General features: G+C 35.3%; 2 protein-coding genes across 2 annotated transcripts; both read right to left on the reverse strand.

Annotated features, from left to right (window-relative positions):
- Positions 1–2,414: 2,414 nt before the first annotated feature.
- On the reverse strand, positions 2,415–9,142 carry LOC116712351 (solute carrier family 22 member 13-like). The gene is made up of 10 exons (XM_032552223.1): positions 7,260–9,142; positions 7,055–7,158; positions 5,479–5,633; positions 5,121–5,292; positions 4,919–5,039; positions 4,400–4,494; positions 4,096–4,310; positions 3,886–3,994; positions 2,651–2,845; positions 2,415–2,559 (listed from the first exon to the last, which is right to left on the reverse strand). Exons 1-10 carry the CDS (start codon positions 7,632–7,634, stop codon positions 2,496–2,498), a joined length of 1,605 nt encoding a protein of 534 aa, XP_032408114.1. The 5' UTR covers positions 7,635–9,142; the 3' UTR covers positions 2,415–2,495.
- A 2,653-nt stretch (positions 9,143–11,795) lies between these two features.
- LOC116712349 (solute carrier family 22 member 13-like) lies at positions 11,796–17,092 on the reverse strand. The gene is made up of 10 exons (XM_032552221.1): positions 16,703–17,092; positions 16,498–16,601; positions 14,807–14,961; positions 14,449–14,620; positions 14,247–14,367; positions 13,728–13,822; positions 13,424–13,638; positions 13,213–13,321; positions 11,975–12,169; positions 11,796–11,883 (listed from the first exon to the last, which is right to left on the reverse strand). Exons 1-10 carry the CDS (start codon positions 17,075–17,077, stop codon positions 11,820–11,822), a joined length of 1,605 nt encoding a protein of 534 aa, XP_032408112.1. The 5' UTR covers positions 17,078–17,092; the 3' UTR covers positions 11,796–11,819.
- Positions 17,093–18,646: the final 1,554 nt, after the last annotated feature.

Raw genomic sequence — 18,646 nt, forward strand, 5'->3', positions numbered from 1 at the left:
AAGCCATAGCGATAGCAATTTAGACTAAATTTAACGAATAATAATCAGTTGTAAAGCAGGTTAAGTTGACCTTGTGGTATAGGTAAAGCACCTAATTTTCTTAACTAAATGATGCCTGCAGGTATATCTATTAGCAGGTTTAATTTTGCCTGCACTTGGTTGTGTATACTATTTTAAGTGTATTTGACAAGTTTACCAAAATATTAAAAAAGTCATTCAAACTACATTTGCCTTGTTTTACTTTTTACTTATACTTTTCATTACATTACTTGAGTACATCCATTTTTACAGTAATTTCCATACTTAAGTACAAGACGTTTCAGATACTTTAAGACTTTAACTCAAGTAACATTTCAGTCAGTGACTTGGACTTTTACCAAAGTCATATTTTGGAGAGGTACCTATACTTTTACTTGACTCTGAGATTTCAGTACTTTATACAACACTGGTGATACGTTATAAAACAACTATATTGTATAGATACAAATGGAAGATTATCATCATAAAAAAAATTCACAATAAATGAAAGAAAGCTCACTACTTTGTTTACTCAATTCTCTAATTTACTGATAGATGTAATTTGATTTGATAGCTAAAATTATCTTTCAACAGAGCATTATGTTACAAAGTGTCACAAAATGTCCCAGCCAGGGTCCCTTAATCTCACAACTGGAACGTAACTAAAGCAAGTGTGAGATGATAGAAAATTTAATAGGCTCAGGTTTGAATTATAATTAATACTATTTGATCCTTTTGCTATACCACCATAATTTGACTTAATTTCCACTTCCTGGGTGGGTATCTTTTCCTACCTGCTTGTAACAAGGTGATTTTTTTATGGCTGAATCTACAATGGAGATGAAGGCTTAGGTAAATTAATAGCAAATCTTCCAACAGAAACAAAAATCAGAAGCATGGACTCCGTTGAAGTTTTAAACAACTGGATTTGATTTTACCCAATAGCTAATGTTTGTCTGTGACATATGTAATGCGCCAACACGATTGTGAAAAAAAGTTACACTATGAAATCAAGCTATAAAGTCGTGTGCTTCTCTAGCATCCAGCCTAGCCACCTCCTCTGTTATTAACGGAGCCAAATGGAAAATTAGGCTTTTGCCAAATCCTTTGAGGAGTACGACATCTTTGTCAGCAATGAAATGTTGGACTGAAAACCTGACTGAATAGGTTCCTTCTCTTTTTCTGCTGCCATTGCCAAACTACAACCATAGACTCCAATTCTAAAATGGCACAGAAAATTGACGTCATTCACAACCCTTCCTGTATGGCAGTTTTGGTCTGCCATACAGTACATCAGTATTGCACAGAGCTGCAATAATTAGACAATTATAGTAATAATGAATACTTTTGAATTTTCAAAAGTTACTCTGTTTTTTTAACTCAGTTCACTTAGTGATTAATTACACAAAGACCAACGTTTTAAGCCTTTCAAGCTGGTTTAAGGCTAATTTTCAACTTGTAGTTAATGAAAACAATGACTTAGTTTCTTAAATGATCAGAGTATTATCAGACCAGTTAACATTTCTAAGACAGAAATGTGTGCTTAATGAAAATCATGTTTAACACATGATTAAAGATTATTTTCAAAAGGTACTTTTGAAGTGACAAACAAGCCTCACTGCAACCCATAGTTTAATCTGTTAGTAATAACTGTATAATACCATGCCGTCTAGCTCTCTGTGCCAGTAATAAAAGTTTCAATTAGCAGAAAATTAGCTAGGAAGCATTAATATTTTCTTGTCATTAAGAAACAGCAACTAAGGTGTTTCTTTGCCAAAACAGCAGCTGATCAAAAGAAACAGCAGAATCAATACATCAACACATGAGTGTTGAAACGCAGTTGGTACCAGAGGAGAAGAGTTCACTTTTTTGCAATCTGAGAAAGTATTAAAAAGTTTAAACTTGAAAAGAAGGCAACAACTTCTGTTGTAAAGAAACAGTTACAGCTTTAAAAGAATCCACTCCCCCACCCTCCCTTCACTGGATCTGGAGAAACCCCTGTAGAAAATCATGGACCTGACAAAACATGAACAACTCTGGAATGACACTTCATTGTCCTACCGATAGTTGTCATTCTTTCAAGCAGATTGAAAGTTGTGAGAAAATGATTTACTGTAACCCCTAACGATAAGAACATGTAACATGTTTCAAAAGACAGATCATTTGGAAAAACAAGTGGGCAGAAGATTAAAAAATGTTAGACCGAGTTAGACTGAGACTTCTTAGTCTCGGTCTAACTTTCTAACTTCCTTTGATCGGTAGTAATCCTTCTCTCAAGCCTTCCATCAGTCACATAAGACACTATTCATTATTACTATTACCATTAATAATTTCACAAATGACCAACATTCAGCTCTTCTATGATAGAATAAACAGTCATTAAAATGAGAACACACCACATTTAACATATTTAATCAGTTCCTCCTAAAATGTTTTTTGAGTTAGATCTGTTACAACAATGTAGTTTATATTCAAATTTATAGTTTCTCATCCATTCCTTCATCACAGCATTGGCTCCCCTCTGGTGCTTTTGTCGCTTTTCTATTTCAAAAACATAACAAGCAACACATGTATTAATTACAGTGTAATGCAGTGAAAATAATTCATGTTGCTTTCACTGACATCAGCTTACTTCAGTTCAATATAGTCTTGAAGTTCAACATTGAGTGTTTCAGGGAGCAACAGGCTGAAACAACCAGCAGCCATCGGGATGATGCCATAAACAACCATGGGAATGCTGTAGTGGTAGGCTTGCAAGAGCCTGACCAGTGGTGAGAGGATGCCCGCCACTCCAGCACACATAGAGTTTACACTCATACCGCTATGTCTGCAAGATAGCACAGCCATATTTTAAATATAGACACATTTAAAATATGCCTATATGTCTGAATAGACATATTTTAAATGATGCAATATTTGTAAGGGGAATTAATTAATGAGTTGAGCACTAATACCAAACAACTCTTGGCTCTACACAACCAAATATGTAAGAATATGTAATGTAAAATATGGTGTTCACAGTCATTTAATTCTTTAAATAGCTCTTTTTTTCAACCCCCTACACAGCCGTCAGAGTTGGATTATAGTTTCAACACCAGAACTTCAACTATCACATTTTTCTTATTTTACATTTGTATATTTCAAAAGAAGCTTGGTGGCTTTAGCAGGTGACACACTACATGACTGTCACAGTTTCCAGAGATTTTGAAAAGACTATTTTTAGTGCCTTGACTTGGTTATCACAGAGGATACAGGATTTTTTAGGCCAGTGCATCAAAACTTGTGGAATCTCTCTAGGATGAAAATAGGGAACACATATACCACTAGGTGGCGGTAATGTTACTTCCCTAGAAAATAAAGGAAGATGCTGTTTAAAATAGGTTAACTGACAAGTTAATATGATTTGGACAATGTTGTCTGTATTCTTTGTTACATATATAGTGAGAGTTTGCAATGTCTATTTGAAAGTTTGTTTATTGAGTTTGGAGTGACTCAATGTTAGCTGGCATCTAAAAATTTTAATATTTCTCTCTGACCAAATAATGTCATGTTTGGGCTGCATTGCACAAATACACATTAAGGAGCTTAATGGAAACATATCCCTTAGAAATGTTTCAAATTAAAGCACTTCATTATTTACTATCAGAATTTCTCTCTGTTATAACAATACTGATATACTAATTAGTTAGTTGTTTGTTTGTATTGTACTTATAATGTTTAATTGCTAAAAAAAATAAGTGAAAAAAGTTGTCTCAGCTTTTTCATTCAGTCTTTATTTCAATGCATATTTTAGCCAAATCAGCTTTTTTTTCTTGTTTTCTAGATCTCACAGTGTATTTAGGTTTTTTAAGGAATAAGCAGTAATACCTTATATCAGTAGGATATAATTCAGCTGTATAGACATAGACTGTACTGAAGGCAGCAGCAGCAGAAAATTTTCCCATCATAGCAATGACTGTCACAACCACAGGAAGGGCTGGTGGGTATAAAACAAATGTGTTTAGCAAATAAAAAAATAGAAATAAAAAGAAAAAAAGTGTAAGAAAACCACAAACAACAAACAGTTAATATGATTACCTCTTGGGACAGCAGTGGCAACCAAACAAGAGACTCCTCCAAGGAAAAGGAAGCCTGCCTGACATATTCTCCTCCCAAAACGTTGAATCATAGTCAAACAAGCCACATTGGCAGGAATTTCAACAGTGCCAAAGATGAGCTGCGTGAGGTAGATATTTAGGCCGAAACTCCCTATATTTAGGCTCAGTCCATTAAACAGGAAGCTGGCTGCAAACCTGAAATCAGATGCAGCATTAGCTTGACTACTGTGGTATATCTGCACATAGTAACTTTTTAAAGCAAATGGATTCTTAAGAAGGCAAACCAGTTAAAGCTCATTATTAGAGTGCGTTTCCTCAAATATGATATGCGGAAGATGTCCATCATGTTCTTTCTGTCTGGAGTAGTTTCCAAATTTACCTAAAATGTGGAAAATGAACTTCAGGAAAATTTCCACAGAAATACAGTTATAGACATTTTGGTGTTTATGGCTTTATTTAGATAGTGCATCGTCCTAACTGACGTTCATCCAATTTAAGGACATTTCCGTGGCATTTTATTTTAGATTCTAAATATTTGTATTTAGGACCTAGGTATTTAGATATATAGATCAACGTATGTATCTATGTATATACATTGATCTATGTATGTAAAAATGAAACAATTCAGATCAAGAAATAAAGCCTAGTTGCCTGTATTTTGTGATGTCACAGAAAAACTTTTTATATTTAAAGACGCATGTGAAAACATAAAACTGTAAATTCAAAACCATCCAAGTAAATATATTAATATCAGGTCTGAGGAAGACATTCGAGGTTTTTGAAGTTTACGTGTGGATGAAAACCTTTTCTAGCAGATGTCCTGGTACTCTTCGTTTGTTAACTTTGGCTGCCCGGCGGAGTGCCTTCTCAGCCTCCTCCTTCCTGTTTTGCGTCATCAACCATCGAGATGATTCTGGGAGAAGCCTGTTGAAACAAGACCTCCAATGCAACTAAAGACTGCCCAAGCAATGTTTTAGTTGGTAATGTAATTTTTCTGCTACTAACCAGTAGAAGATCAACAGGATTATGACAAGAGGACTGAAGAGCACAAGTTGCAAGATCCTCCAGTTTCTCGTCAAATATGCAATACCAGACAGAAGCATCTGTCCAATTGAACAGAAACTGATGATGGACGTTGTGCAAAGAGCAGACTTTGAAACGTCAGTCCACTCCACCGCTGAAAACCAGATTAGGAGAAAAGTCACTTATGGTCATAATTATTTTACACTGCTGAAGAGTAAGAGCTTAAAACCTTTGTAATGTTACAACTGTACATTCATACTGTGCTTAGAGCTGAATACATAAGATCTGTGTAAGTCAGGGTTCAAGCAAAACAGAACAAAAGAATAAAACTTTGACCTACCCATGACACATGTGTTCATAATAATGACACCACCAGAAGACCCACATAAAAATTTAAAGATTATGTAAACGTAGATGTTTGGTGAGAAAGCCGTAATCACAGCAAACAACAGTAGAAGGAGAAGAGAAAGCAGGATTACAAATTTTCTACCAAACCTAGAAAAGAAAACAGAGCTTTATTAGAGAACAAAATTGAAAAGGAGTGCAACGAAATCACACAAAATTCTTGATTTTTTTAAAATCATAATTCTCAACACGACTCTTTAAAATTAACATTAAGTTACAGACAGCCTTCAGGCATATCAGCTGTTCTGAAGTGCTTTGCATATTACATTCTCAGTACTCGTTTCACAAATTAAAATCTTTAATAGTGCACGAGTAAGGATTCCTATCTCCATTTTGTCTGTAAATAACCATTTCCATATTTCTATATAAATATCCAATGCATTCTCTTAAACAACTATGATGTTTTGAGATTAGAGTTGCTATAAAATGGTAGAAGTCGACTTTACTCATGTGTGCTATCAGACAGTCATTGGCTCCAACCTCCAGGACCAACAAACAAAACTTTACAGCTACTTTAGTTCAACTCTATCGGTATTATACTGATGATGATCACTAAGGATGACAACTTCAAAGACCTGGGCTTCCTGCACATTTTTAATTTCACAGTTAAATGCTTTTCCAGTCAGATTTCTTCATTTCTTTCATCACTTATTATAATATTTAAGGCCGAAACATTCACCTTTGGCTTTATTTTCTTCCAGTTCCACAATCTACAAAAAACAACACAATGCTGTCAAAGTGGCTTCTGATGAGGCTGTGATGTAAAGAGCTATTTCATATTTTATTGTTTGTTTATTTTGATTTGTTATCGGAACAAACATATACCAAAAATAAAAAAATTACGTTATGCCCATCAAATACCAGACTTGACTGCCCACCACTAAGTCACAGTTCTTCACATTTTATGAATATTTTTGCAGATATTCATAAAAGTGGATATTTCTTTCGCATCCCAACAGCACCCCATAAACATCTAAGAAGGTGTAGAGTTGAAAATGTATAAATTATTCCTCTCTTGACTTTTGAATGTGAGGGTTCTCAAAACCTCTCAAAACCCCAAATGGTTTGAAATTCAAGTTGTGCTGTGGAAAATCAAAAGAATAAGTAATTTAGATATAAATTAAGATAAAAAGCGCCTCTTTTCTCTTTCAGTTAAAATGAATATAGACCCAATCTTTTAAATTGGGGAGTAAGAAGTCAAGTCTGTAAATTCGGCCATTTTTCCCGCAGTTTTTCCTTCCACCCAAACTTAGTCAAACCTGGAATATGACAAAAAGAACTTTCATACTTTTCCAAACTTGTCAGGACTGTGCAGAAGCCCTGTAAGAGCCTAAAATCTGATAAATCTAACATCACATACACACTAAAATGAAAATTGTCTCAGTATATTGACTAAGATAAAAATAAAAACATTATTTCCCACAATGTGTGAACCTGGAACCAATAGCTTAAGGTTGATATTCGTACCATGAGTTCTTTGCAAAATGGTGAGGTAAAAGGAAATGTATTACCTGTCAGAAATAGCCCCAACCAGTAAACATCCAATGAGGATACCTGCCATGTAGATTGACTGCGATGCCTCGATTAACCCACTTTTGCCACAAACTAGATCAAACTGTAAACAAAAGCAACTGTTATTACAGATGAAGATAAAAATGCACTAAGAATTATAAGGAGGAATGCAAGATTGTAAGAAAAAAATGGATTTTTGCTTTCCTCTGTGACAAGGCTCGAGACTCCTTGTTGAACCTCGTAGTCCCAGCCATTGATGCATTCTGTTGTCCTGTTAAGGCCATATGCTTCAATAGCTTCCAAATCCAGATCCACGGGGGTGAACATGCTACACTTTTCAAATCTCCCATCCTTGTCCACCGGGATGGTGAGGTTCCTTTGTCTCTCTTTTGTCAAGTTTGGACCTCTCTCCAAGATCCAGTCAGTGTTGCAGTAGTGAGAGAATCTCAGCCCCACAAACACCTGACTGCTGACATCGAAAGCCGGGAAAATGCTGGGTATGCATAAAGCAACAAGCAAAGTTTTCTGAAACAAACCAAACTCCCCGACCTCCTTCAGGACGTCTCTGAAGCCGCTCATCTTGGCATGTGGACGTTTAACAGAGGCTTCTCATAGATCTACACGGTAGAGACAGGTTTAATTTTTAACTAATCACAAATAAGATAGTCCTTGTAACTGCCTTTGTAACTCCTTTGAGGGGAACAACGATTTACAGAGAGCTGTAAATCTGAATATTTCCATGCCGACACAGAAGTTTTAAACTTTGTTTCATCAGTTTTTGGGCCTACAAGGAAATGTAGATGTTGTGATTTCACACCTTCAGCATATATCCATCAGATATTCATACAAATTATAGGTTTCTACTAAACACTTGGTATTCTAACATTTTTATCACTTTTATCCAAACAATGAAGTCAAAAGAAATAATTTATGCAAACTATTGGGTGAACAATATTTATGACTAATCATAATGAATAACAGCACATTATTTAAATATCTTATTCATCATATCTACTATGTTGTTTATACACACAGATGGCTTAATAATCAGTCATAATAAAACCAATAACTAGTTTATACTAGTTTATTTGGATTCCTTCAAATCCAAATAACATTTGGCCACAAGACCTTTTTTTAAATGTAACAGCACAATAAATACTCATTCACAAATTATGAATAGAGAGAATTTATGTTATAGCTTTTTCATTAATAGTATATACTTAGCACTTGTGCTACATCAGTAATTTATCCAGTGCAGATTTAAAATATTTTCAGAATACATTATAGTTTCCAAGGTGTTTACATTTTCCTGCTTCAATAAATAGCTGTGCATGTATATGTGCATGTATTTCGTCAAGAAAATAATGCATTCTTTGCCAAATACAATGATGAAATTCTACAAGGTGCAGCAGGATAAAATATGTCATAACCCATATATACATAGAAGTGCATATCTGGTTTTGAGAACTTAACTCAAAACACTTTTCTGTGTTTTCATGCTTCATACTTTGAATATTTCTTGGTTTGCTGGCTGTAAAATATAATATTTTGTTTTCAAACATTATATGCACCTCTCCTTAAATAAATAAGCAGGCATTTAGCATGCAAGTAGTAGTCAATGTCACACAATGTGCTATGAGCGCTAGTTTGTGACACACAAACATTGTATAAATGTTTGTGTGTGATAACATGAAATCTTTGAACCTGAACCTTTTTAACTCATTTAATAGAGACTCACTTGAGTTGCAGCTTTGTGGCATTTTTAGGCCACCAAAAGTCATGATGACTAAAACTAGAGTAACACTTTTGTGAATGTAAACATGCAAACAGGTAAGGATGCAACAGACCTAGGAAATACAAACAGGATTGACTCGGCATATTTTCCAATTCAATGACCACAGCAGGTAGAGTCAGCTTCAAAAATCTAAATGAACTTTACACAGAAGAGAAAACTAACTCACCCGTAAAAAGGCTTTATGGGTCTATTGATCCATAAAGCCTCTACAATGCAGTGGGTTTTTTTTCTACTGACAATCATTGATAAACTTTAAGTTTTTTTGTTTTTTTTAACCCCTCCTGGGGGTCTTTTGTGGGCTCTAGTGTCTCTTATATGACAGTGGGCTGACAGGAAACGGGGAAGGTGAGGGGGAAGACATGCGGCAAATATTGTCGGGTCCGGGAGTCGAACCCGCGACGGCCGCGTCGAGGACTCAAGGCCTCCAAATATGGGTCGCGCTAACCACTACGCCACCACGGCACGCCCAAACTTTAAGTTTTTAGTTAATAATTATGTTTCAAAACTAGCAGAAATGTTACTTTTACGATTTTACTTCTATCTTTTAGAAACTACTGCATTCATATCAGTATTTACTCCCATGTGTCATCAGATTTCCCAGGGTGGGTATAAGTACCAGGTATGTGTGAGTTCAGGTGAAATCTGAATCACAGTGAAGTAATCATCCATGCCTGGGAAGCTATTGATTGCGCTCATGTTTGTTCTTCAAATGTCATTGTATCTTGCAGCAGTTTTGTTTATCTGTCATCTGTTATATTTAGCAACTTCACTCTGGTAGTTCACAATTCATGAAAATGTTTCCATGGCACACCTACAGTGCAATGACTGAACTTGAGCATTAACTCTTCCCTTTGAAGAACATAAGATAAGGACTAAGGCAACATCATTATGTTTATTAGCTTTTCTGATGAGGTTAAAGGTGTGTGATACGTTATAAAACAACTATATTGTATAGATACAAATGGAAGATTATCATTATAAAAAAAATGCACAATAAATGAAAGAAAGCTCAGTACTTTGTTTACTCAATTCTATAATTTACTGATAGATGTAATTTGATTTCATAGCTAAAATTATCTTTCAACAGAGCATTATGTTACAAAGTGTCACAAAATGTCCCAGCCAGGGTCCCTTAATCTCACAACTGGAACGTAACTAAAGCAAGTGTGAGATGATAGAAAAATTAATAGGCTCAGGTTTGAATTATAATTAATACTATTTGATCCTTTTGCTATACCACCATAATTTGATTTAATTTCCACTTCCTGGGTGGGTATCTTTTCCTACCTGCTTGTAACAAGGTGATTTTTTTATAGCTGAATCTACAATGGAGATGAAGGCTTAGGTAAATTAATAGCAAATCTTCCAACAGGAACAAAAATCAGAAGCATGGACTCCGTTGAAGTTTTAAACAACTGGATTTGATTTTACCCAATAGCTAATGTTTGTCTGTGACATATGTAATGCGCCAACACGATTGTGAAAAAAAGTTACACTATGAAATCAAGCTATAAAATCGTGTGCTTCTCTAACATTCAGCCTAGCCACCTCCTCTGTTATTAACGGAGCCAAATGGAAAATTAGGCTTTTGCCAAATCCTTTGAGGAGTACGACATCTTTGTCAGCAATGAAATGTTGGACTGAAAACCTGACTGAATAGGTTCCTTCTCTTTTTCTGCTGCCATTGCCAAACTACAACCATAGACTCCAATTCTAAAATGGCGCAGAAAATTGACGTCATTCACAACCCTTCCTGTATGGCAGTTTTGGTCTGCCATACAGTACATCAGTATTGCACAGAGCTGCAATAAATAGACAATTATAGTAATAATGAATACTTTTGAATTTTCAAAAGTTACTCTGTTTTTTTAACTCAGTTCACTTAGTGATTAATTACACAAAGACCAACGTTTTAAGCCTTTCAAGCTGGTTTAAGGCTAATTTTCAACTTGTAGTTAATGAAAACATGACTTAGTTTCTTAAATGATCAGAGTATTATCAGACCAGTTAACATTTCTAAGACAGAAATGTGTGCTTAATGAAAATCATGTTTAATACATGATTAAAGATTATTTTAAAAAGGTACTTTTAAAGTGACAAACAAGCCTCACTGCAACCCATAGTTTAATCTGTTAATAATAACTGTATAATACCATTCAGTCTAGCTCTCTGTGCCAGTAATAAAAGTTTCAATTAGCAGAAAATTAGCTAGGAAGCATTAATATTTTCTTGTCATTAAGAAACAGCAACTAAGGTGTTTCTTTGCCAAAACAGCAGCTGATCAAAAGAAACAGCAGAATCAATACATCAACACATGAGTGTTGAAACGCAGTTGGTACCAGAGGAGAAGAGTTCACTTTTTTGCAATCTGAGAAAGTATTAAAAAGTTTAAACTTGAAAAGAAGGCAACAACTTCTGTTGTAAAGAAACAGTAACAGCTTTAAAAGAATCCACTCCCCCACCCTCCCTTCACTGGATCTGGAGAAACCCCTGTAGAAAATCATGGACCTGACAAAACATGAACAACTCTGGAATGACACTTCATTGTCCTACCGATAGTTGTCATTCTTTCAAGCAGATTGAAAGTTGTGAGAAAATGATTTACTGTAACCCCTAACGATAAGAACATGTAACATGTTTCAAAAGGCAGATCATTTGGAAAAACAAGTGGGCAGAAGATTAAAAAATGTTAGACCGAGTTAGACCGAGACTTCTTAGTCTCGGTCTAACTTTCTAACTTCCTTTGATCGGCAGTAATCCTTCTCTCAAGCCTTCCATCAGTCACATAAGACACTATTCATTATTACTATTACCATTAATAATTTCACAAATGACCAACATTCAGCTCTTCTATGATAGAATAAACAGTCATTAAAATGAGAACACACCACATTTAACATATTTAATCAGTTCCTCCTAAAATGTTTTTTGAGTTAGATCTGTTACAAGAATGTAGTTTATATTCAAATTTATAGTTTCTCATCCATTCCTTCATCACAGCATTGGCTCCCCTCTGGTGCTTTTGTCGCTTTTCTATTTCAAAAACATAACAAGCAACACACGTATTAATTACAGTGTAATGCAGTGAAAATAATTCATGTTGCTTTCACTGACATCAGCTTACTTCAGTTCAATGTAGTCTTGAAGTTCAACATTGAGTGTTTCAGGGAGCAACAGGCTGAAACAACCAGCAGCCATCGGGATGATGCCATAAACAACCATGGGAATGCTGTAGTGGTAGGCTTGCAAGAGCCTGACCAGTGGTGAGAGGATGCCCGCCACTCGAGCACACATAGAGTTTATACCCATGCCGCTATGTCTGCAAGATAGCACAGCCATATTTTAAATATAGACACATTTAAAATATGTCTATATGTCTGTATAGACATATTTTAAATGATGCAATATTTGTAAGAGGAATTAATTAATGAGTTGAGCACTAATACCAAACAACTCTTGGCTCTACACAACCAAATATGTAAGAATATGTAATGTAAAATATGGTGTTCACAGTCATTTAATTCTTTAAATAGCTCTTTTTATCAACCCCCTACACAGCCGTTAGAGTTGGATTATAGTTTCAACACCAAAACTTCAACTATCACATTTTTCTTATTTTACATTTGTATATTTCGAAAGAAGCTTGGTGGCTTTAGCAGGTGACACACTACATGACTGTCACAGTTTCCAGAGATTTTGAAAAGACTATTTTTAGTGCCTTGACTTGGTTATCACAGAGGATACAGGATTTTTTAGGCCAGTGCATCAAAACTTGTGGAATCTCTCTAGGATGAAAATAGGGAACACATATACCACTAGGTGGCGGTAATGTTACTTCCCTAGAAAATAAAGGAAGATGCTGTTTAAAATAGGTTAACTGACAAGTTAATATGATTTGGACAATGTTGTCTGTATTCTTTGTTACATATATAGTGAGAGTTTGCAATGTCTATTTGAAAGTTTGTTTATTGAGTTTGGAGTGACTCAATGTTAGCTGGCATCTAAAAATTTTAATATTTCTCTCTGAACAAATAATGTCATGTTTGGGCTGCATTGCACAAATACACATTAAGGAGCTTAATGGAAACATGTCCCTTATAGAAATGTTTCAAATTAAAGCACTTCATTATTTACTATCAGAATTTCTCTCTGTTATAACAATACTGATATACTAATTAGTTATTTGTTTGTTTGTATTTTACTTATAATGTTTAATTGCTAAAAAAAAATAAGTGAAAAAAGTTGTCTCAGCTTTTTCATTGAGTCTTTATTTCAATGCATATTTTAGCCAAATCAGCTTTTTTTTCTTCTTTTCTATATCTCACAGTGTATTTAGTTTTTTTAAGGAATAAGCAGTAATACCTTATATCAGTAGGATATAATTCAGCTGTATAGACATAGACTGTACTGAAGGCAGCAGTAGCTGAAAATTTTCCCATCATAGCAATGACTGTCACAACCACAGGTAGGGCTGGTGGGTATAAAACAAATGTGTTTAGCAAATAAAAAAATAGAAATAAAAACAAAAAAAAGTGTAAGAAAACCACAAACAACAAACAGTTAATATGATTACCTCTTGGGACAGCAGTGGCAACCAAACAAGAGACTCCTCCAAGGAAAAGGAAGCCTGCCTGACATATTCTCCTCCCAAAACGTTGAATCATAGTCAAACAAGCCACGTTGGCAGGAATTTCAACAGTGCCAAAGATGAGCTGCGTGAGGTAGATATTTAGGCCGAAACTCCCTATATTTAGGCTCAGTCCATAAAACAGGAAGCTGGCTGCAAACCTGAAATCAGATGCAGCATTAGCTTGACTACTGTGGTATATCTGCACATGGTAACTTTTTAAAGCAAACGGATTCTTAAGAAGGCAAACCAGTTAAAGCTCATTATTAGAGTGCGTTTCCTCAAATATGATATGCGGAAGATGTCCATCATGTTCTTTCTGTCCGGAGTAGTTTCCAAATTTACCTAAAATGTGGAAAATGAACTTCAGGAAAATTTCCACAGAAATACAGTTATAGACATTTTGGTGTTTATGGCTTTATTTAGATAGTGCATCGTCCTAACTGACTTTCATCCAATTTAAGGAGATTTCCGTGGCATTTTATTTTAGATTCTAAATATATTTATTTAGGATCTAGGTATTTAGATATATAGATCAATGTATGTATCTATGTACATACATTGATCTATGTATGTAAAAATGAAACAATTCAGATCAAGAAATAAAGCCTAGTTGGCTGTATTTTGTGATGTCACAGAAAAACTTTTTATATTTAAAGACGCATGTGAAAACATAAAACTGTAAATTCAAGACCATCCAAGTAAATATTTTAATATCAGGTCTGAGGAAGACATTCGAGGTTTTTGAAGTTTACGTGTGGATGAAAACCTTTTCTAGCAGATGTCCTGGTACTCTTCGTTTGTTAACTTTGGCTGCCCGGTGGAGTGCCTTCTCAGCCTCCTCCTTCCTGTTTTGCGTCATCAACCATCGAGATGATTCTGGGAGAAGCCTGTTGAAACAAGACCTCCAATGCAACTAAAGACTGCCCAAGCAATGTTTTAGTTGGTAATGTAATTTTTCTGCTACTAACCAGTAGAAGGTCAACAGGATTATGACAAGAGGGCTGAAGAGCACAAGTTGCAAGATCCTCCAGTTTCTCGTCAAATATGCAATACCAGACAGAAGCATCTGTCCAATTGAAAAGAAACTGATGATGGACGTTGTGCAAAGAGCAGACTTTGAAACGTCAGTCCACTCCACCGCTGAAAACCAGATTAGGAGAAAAGTCACTTATGGTCATAATTATTTTACACTGCTGAAGAGTAAGAGCTTAAAACCTTTGTAATGTTACAACTGTACATTCATACTGTGCTTAGAGCTGAATACATAAGATCTGTGTAAGTCAGGGTTGAAGTAAAACAGAACAAAAGAATAAAACTTTGACCTACCCATGACACATGTGTTCATAATAATGACACCACCAGAAGACCCACATAAAAATTTAAAGATTATGTAAACGTAGATGTTTGGTGAGAAAGCCGTAATCACAGCAAACAACAGTAGAAGGAGAAGTGAAAGCAGGATTACAAATCTTCTACCAAACCTAGAAAAGAAAACAAAGCTTTATTAGAGAACAAAATTGAAAAGGAGTGCAAAGAAATCACACAAAATTCTTGATTTTTTTAAAATCATAATACTCAACACGACTCTATAAAATTAACATTAAGTTACAGACAGCCTTCAGGCATATCAGCTGTTCTGAAGTGCTTTGCATATTACATTCTCAGTACTCGTTTCACAAATTAAAATCTTTAATAGTGCACGAGTAAGGATTCATATCTCTATGTTGTCTTTAAATAACCATTTCCATATTTCTATATAAATATCCAATGCATTCTCTTAAACACCTATGATGTTTTGAGATTAGTGTTGCTATAAAATGGTAGAAGTCGACTTTACTCATGTGTGCTATCAGACAGTCATTGGCTCCAACCTCCAGGACCAACAAACAAAACTTTACAGCTACTTTAGTTCAGCTTTATCGGTATTATACTGATGATGATCACTAAGGATGACAACTTCAAAGACCTGGGCTTCCTGCACATTTTTAATTTCACAGTTAAACGCTTTTCCAGTCAGATTTCTTCATTTCTTTCATCACTTATAATATTTAAGGCCGAATGTTAGAAAAATTATCTAAGTTCATTTATTTGTGAGTTTATTTGAAAGGTTATGTTTTCATATTATTATTTTGTGTATTGTTTACTTGACTCCTTTTCTTCTGTGACACACTATTAACCATTTTTAGGATGTTTGCCTGGCTTTATTTTCTGCCAGTTCCACAAACTACAAAAAACAACACAATGCTGTCAAAGTGGCTTCTGATGAGGCTGTGATGTAAAGAGCTATTTCACATTTTATTGTTTGTTTATTTTGATTTGTTATCGGAACAAACATATACCAAAAATAAAAAAATTACGTTATGCCCATCAAATACCAGACCTGACTGCCCACCACTAAGTCACAGTTCTTCACATTTTATGAATACTTTTGCAGATATTCATAAAAGTGGATATTTCTTTCGCATCCCAACAGCACCCCATAAACATCTAAGAAGGTGTAGAGTTGAAAATGTATAAATTATTCCTCTCTTGACTTTTGAATGTGAGGGTTCTCAAAACCTCTCAAAACCCCAAATGTTTTGAAATTCAAGTTGTGCTGTGGAAAATCAAAAGAATAAGTAATTTAGATATAAATTAAGATAAAAAGCGCCTCTTTTCTCTTTCAGTTAAAATGAATATAGACCCAATCTTTTAAATTGGGGAGTAAGAAGTCAAGTCTGTAAATTCAGCCATTTTTCCCGCAGCTTTTCCTTCCACCCAAACTTAGTCAAACCTGGAATATGACAAAAAGAACTTTTCCAAACTTGTCAGGACTGTGCGGAAGCCCTGTAAGAGCCTAAAATCTGATAAATCTAACATCACATACACACTAAAATGAAAATTGTCTCAGTATATTGACTAAGATAAAAATAAAAACATTATTTCCCACAATGTGTGAACCTGGAACCAATAGCTTAAGGTTGATATTCGTACCATGAGTTCTTTGCAAAATGGTGAGGTAAAAGGAAATGTATTACCTGTCAGAAATAGCCCCAACCAGTAAACATCCAATGAGGATACCTGCCATGTAGATTGACTGCGATGCCTCGATTAACCCACTTTTGCCACAAACTAGATCAAACTGTAAACAAAAGCAGCTGTTATTACAGATGAAGATAAAAATGCACTAAGAATTATAAGGAGGAATGCAAGATTGTAAGGAAATAATGGATTTTTGCTTTCCTCTGTGACAAGGCTCGAGACTCCTTGTTGAACCTCGTAGTCCCAGCCATTGATGCATTCTGTTGTCCTGTTAAGGCCATATGCTTCAATAGCTTCCAAATCCAGATCCACAGGGGTGAACATGCTACACTTTTCAAATCTCCCATCCTTGTCCACCGGGATGGTGAGGTTCCTTTGTCTCTCTTTTGTCAAGTTTGGACCTCTCTCCAAGATCCAGTCAGTGTTGCAGTAGTGAGAGAAGCTCAGCCCCGCAAACACCTGACTGCTGACATCGAAAGCCGGGAAAATGCTGGGTATGCATAAAGCAACAAGTAAGGTTTTCTGAAACAAACCAAACTCCCCGACCTCCTTCAGGACGTCTCTGAAGCTGCTCATCTTGGCATGTGGCACTTTTAACAGAGGCTTCTCATAGATGTACACAGTAGAGACAGGTTTAATTTTTAACTAATCACAAATAAGATAGTCCTTGTAACTGCCTTTGTAACTCCTTTGAGGGGAACAACAGTTATCACGACAGCAATAAAATGCCATTGAGTGGGAAACAACACAGATAGTAGTGACTCGGCATATTTTCCAATTCAATGACCACAGCAGGTAGAGTCAGCTTCAAAAATCTAAATGAACTTTACACAGAAGAGAAAACTAACTCACCCGTAAACCACCCTGCGGTCTATTGATCCATAAAGCCTCTACAATGCAGTTTTTTTTTCTACTGACAATCATTGATAAACTTTAAGTTTTTAGTTAATAATTATGTTTCAAAACAAGCAGAAATGTTACTTTTAAGATATTACTTCTATCTTTTAGAAACTAATGCATTCATATCAGTATTTACTCCCATGTGTCATCAGATTTCCCAGGGTGGGTATAAGTACCAGGTATGTGTGAGTTCAGGTGAAATCTGAATCACAGTGAAGTAATTATCCATGCCTGGGAAGCTATTGATTGCGCTCATGTTTGTTCTTCAAATGTCATTGTATCGTGCAGCTGTTTTGTTTATCTGTCATCTGTTATATTTAGCAACTTCACTCTGGTAGTTCACAATTCATGAAAATGTTTCCATGGCACACCTACAGTGCAATGACTGAACTGGAGCATTAACTCTTCCCTTTGAAGAACATAAGATAAGGAGTAAGGCAAGATTATTATGTTTATGAGCTTTTCTGATGAGGTTAAAGGTGTGTGATGCGTTATAAAACAACTATATTGTATAGATACAAATGGAAGATTATTATCATAAAAAAAATCCACAATAAATGAAAGAAAGCTCATTACTTTGTTTACTCAATTCTATAATTTACTGATAGATGTAATTTGATTTGATAGCTAAAATTATCTTTCAACAGAGCATTATGTTACAAAGTGTCACAAAATGTCCCAGCCAGGGTCCCTTAATCTCACAACTGGAACGTAACTAAAGCAAGTGTGAGATGATAGAAAATTTTATAGGCTCAGGTTTGAATTATAATTAATACTATTTGATCCTTTTGCTATACCACCATAATTTGATTTAATTTCCACTTCCTGGGTGGGTATCTTTTCCTACCTGCTTGTAACAAGGTGATTTTTTTATAGCTGAATCTACAATGGAGATGAAGGCTTAGGTAAATTAATAGCAAATCTTCCAACAGGAACAAAAATCAGAAGCATGGACTGCGTTGAAGTTTTAAACAACTGGATTTGATTTTACCCAATAGCTAATGTTTGTCTGTGACATATGTAATGTGGCAACACGATTGTGAAAAAAAGTTACACTATGAAATCAAGCTATAAAGTCGTGTGCTTCTCTAACATTCAGCTTAGCCACCTCCTCTGTTATTAACGGAGCCAAATGGAAAATTAGGCTTTTGCCAAATCCTTTGAGGAGTACGACATCTTTGTCAGCAATGAAATGTTGGACTGAAAACCTGACTGAATAGGTTACTTCTCTTTTTCTGCTGCCAT

This window comes from Xiphophorus hellerii, chromosome 21, assembly GCF_003331165.1.
Source record: "Xiphophorus hellerii strain 12219 chromosome 21, Xiphophorus_hellerii-4.1, whole genome shotgun sequence".
Taxonomy (NCBI): domain Eukaryota; kingdom Metazoa; phylum Chordata; class Actinopteri; order Cyprinodontiformes; family Poeciliidae; genus Xiphophorus; species Xiphophorus hellerii.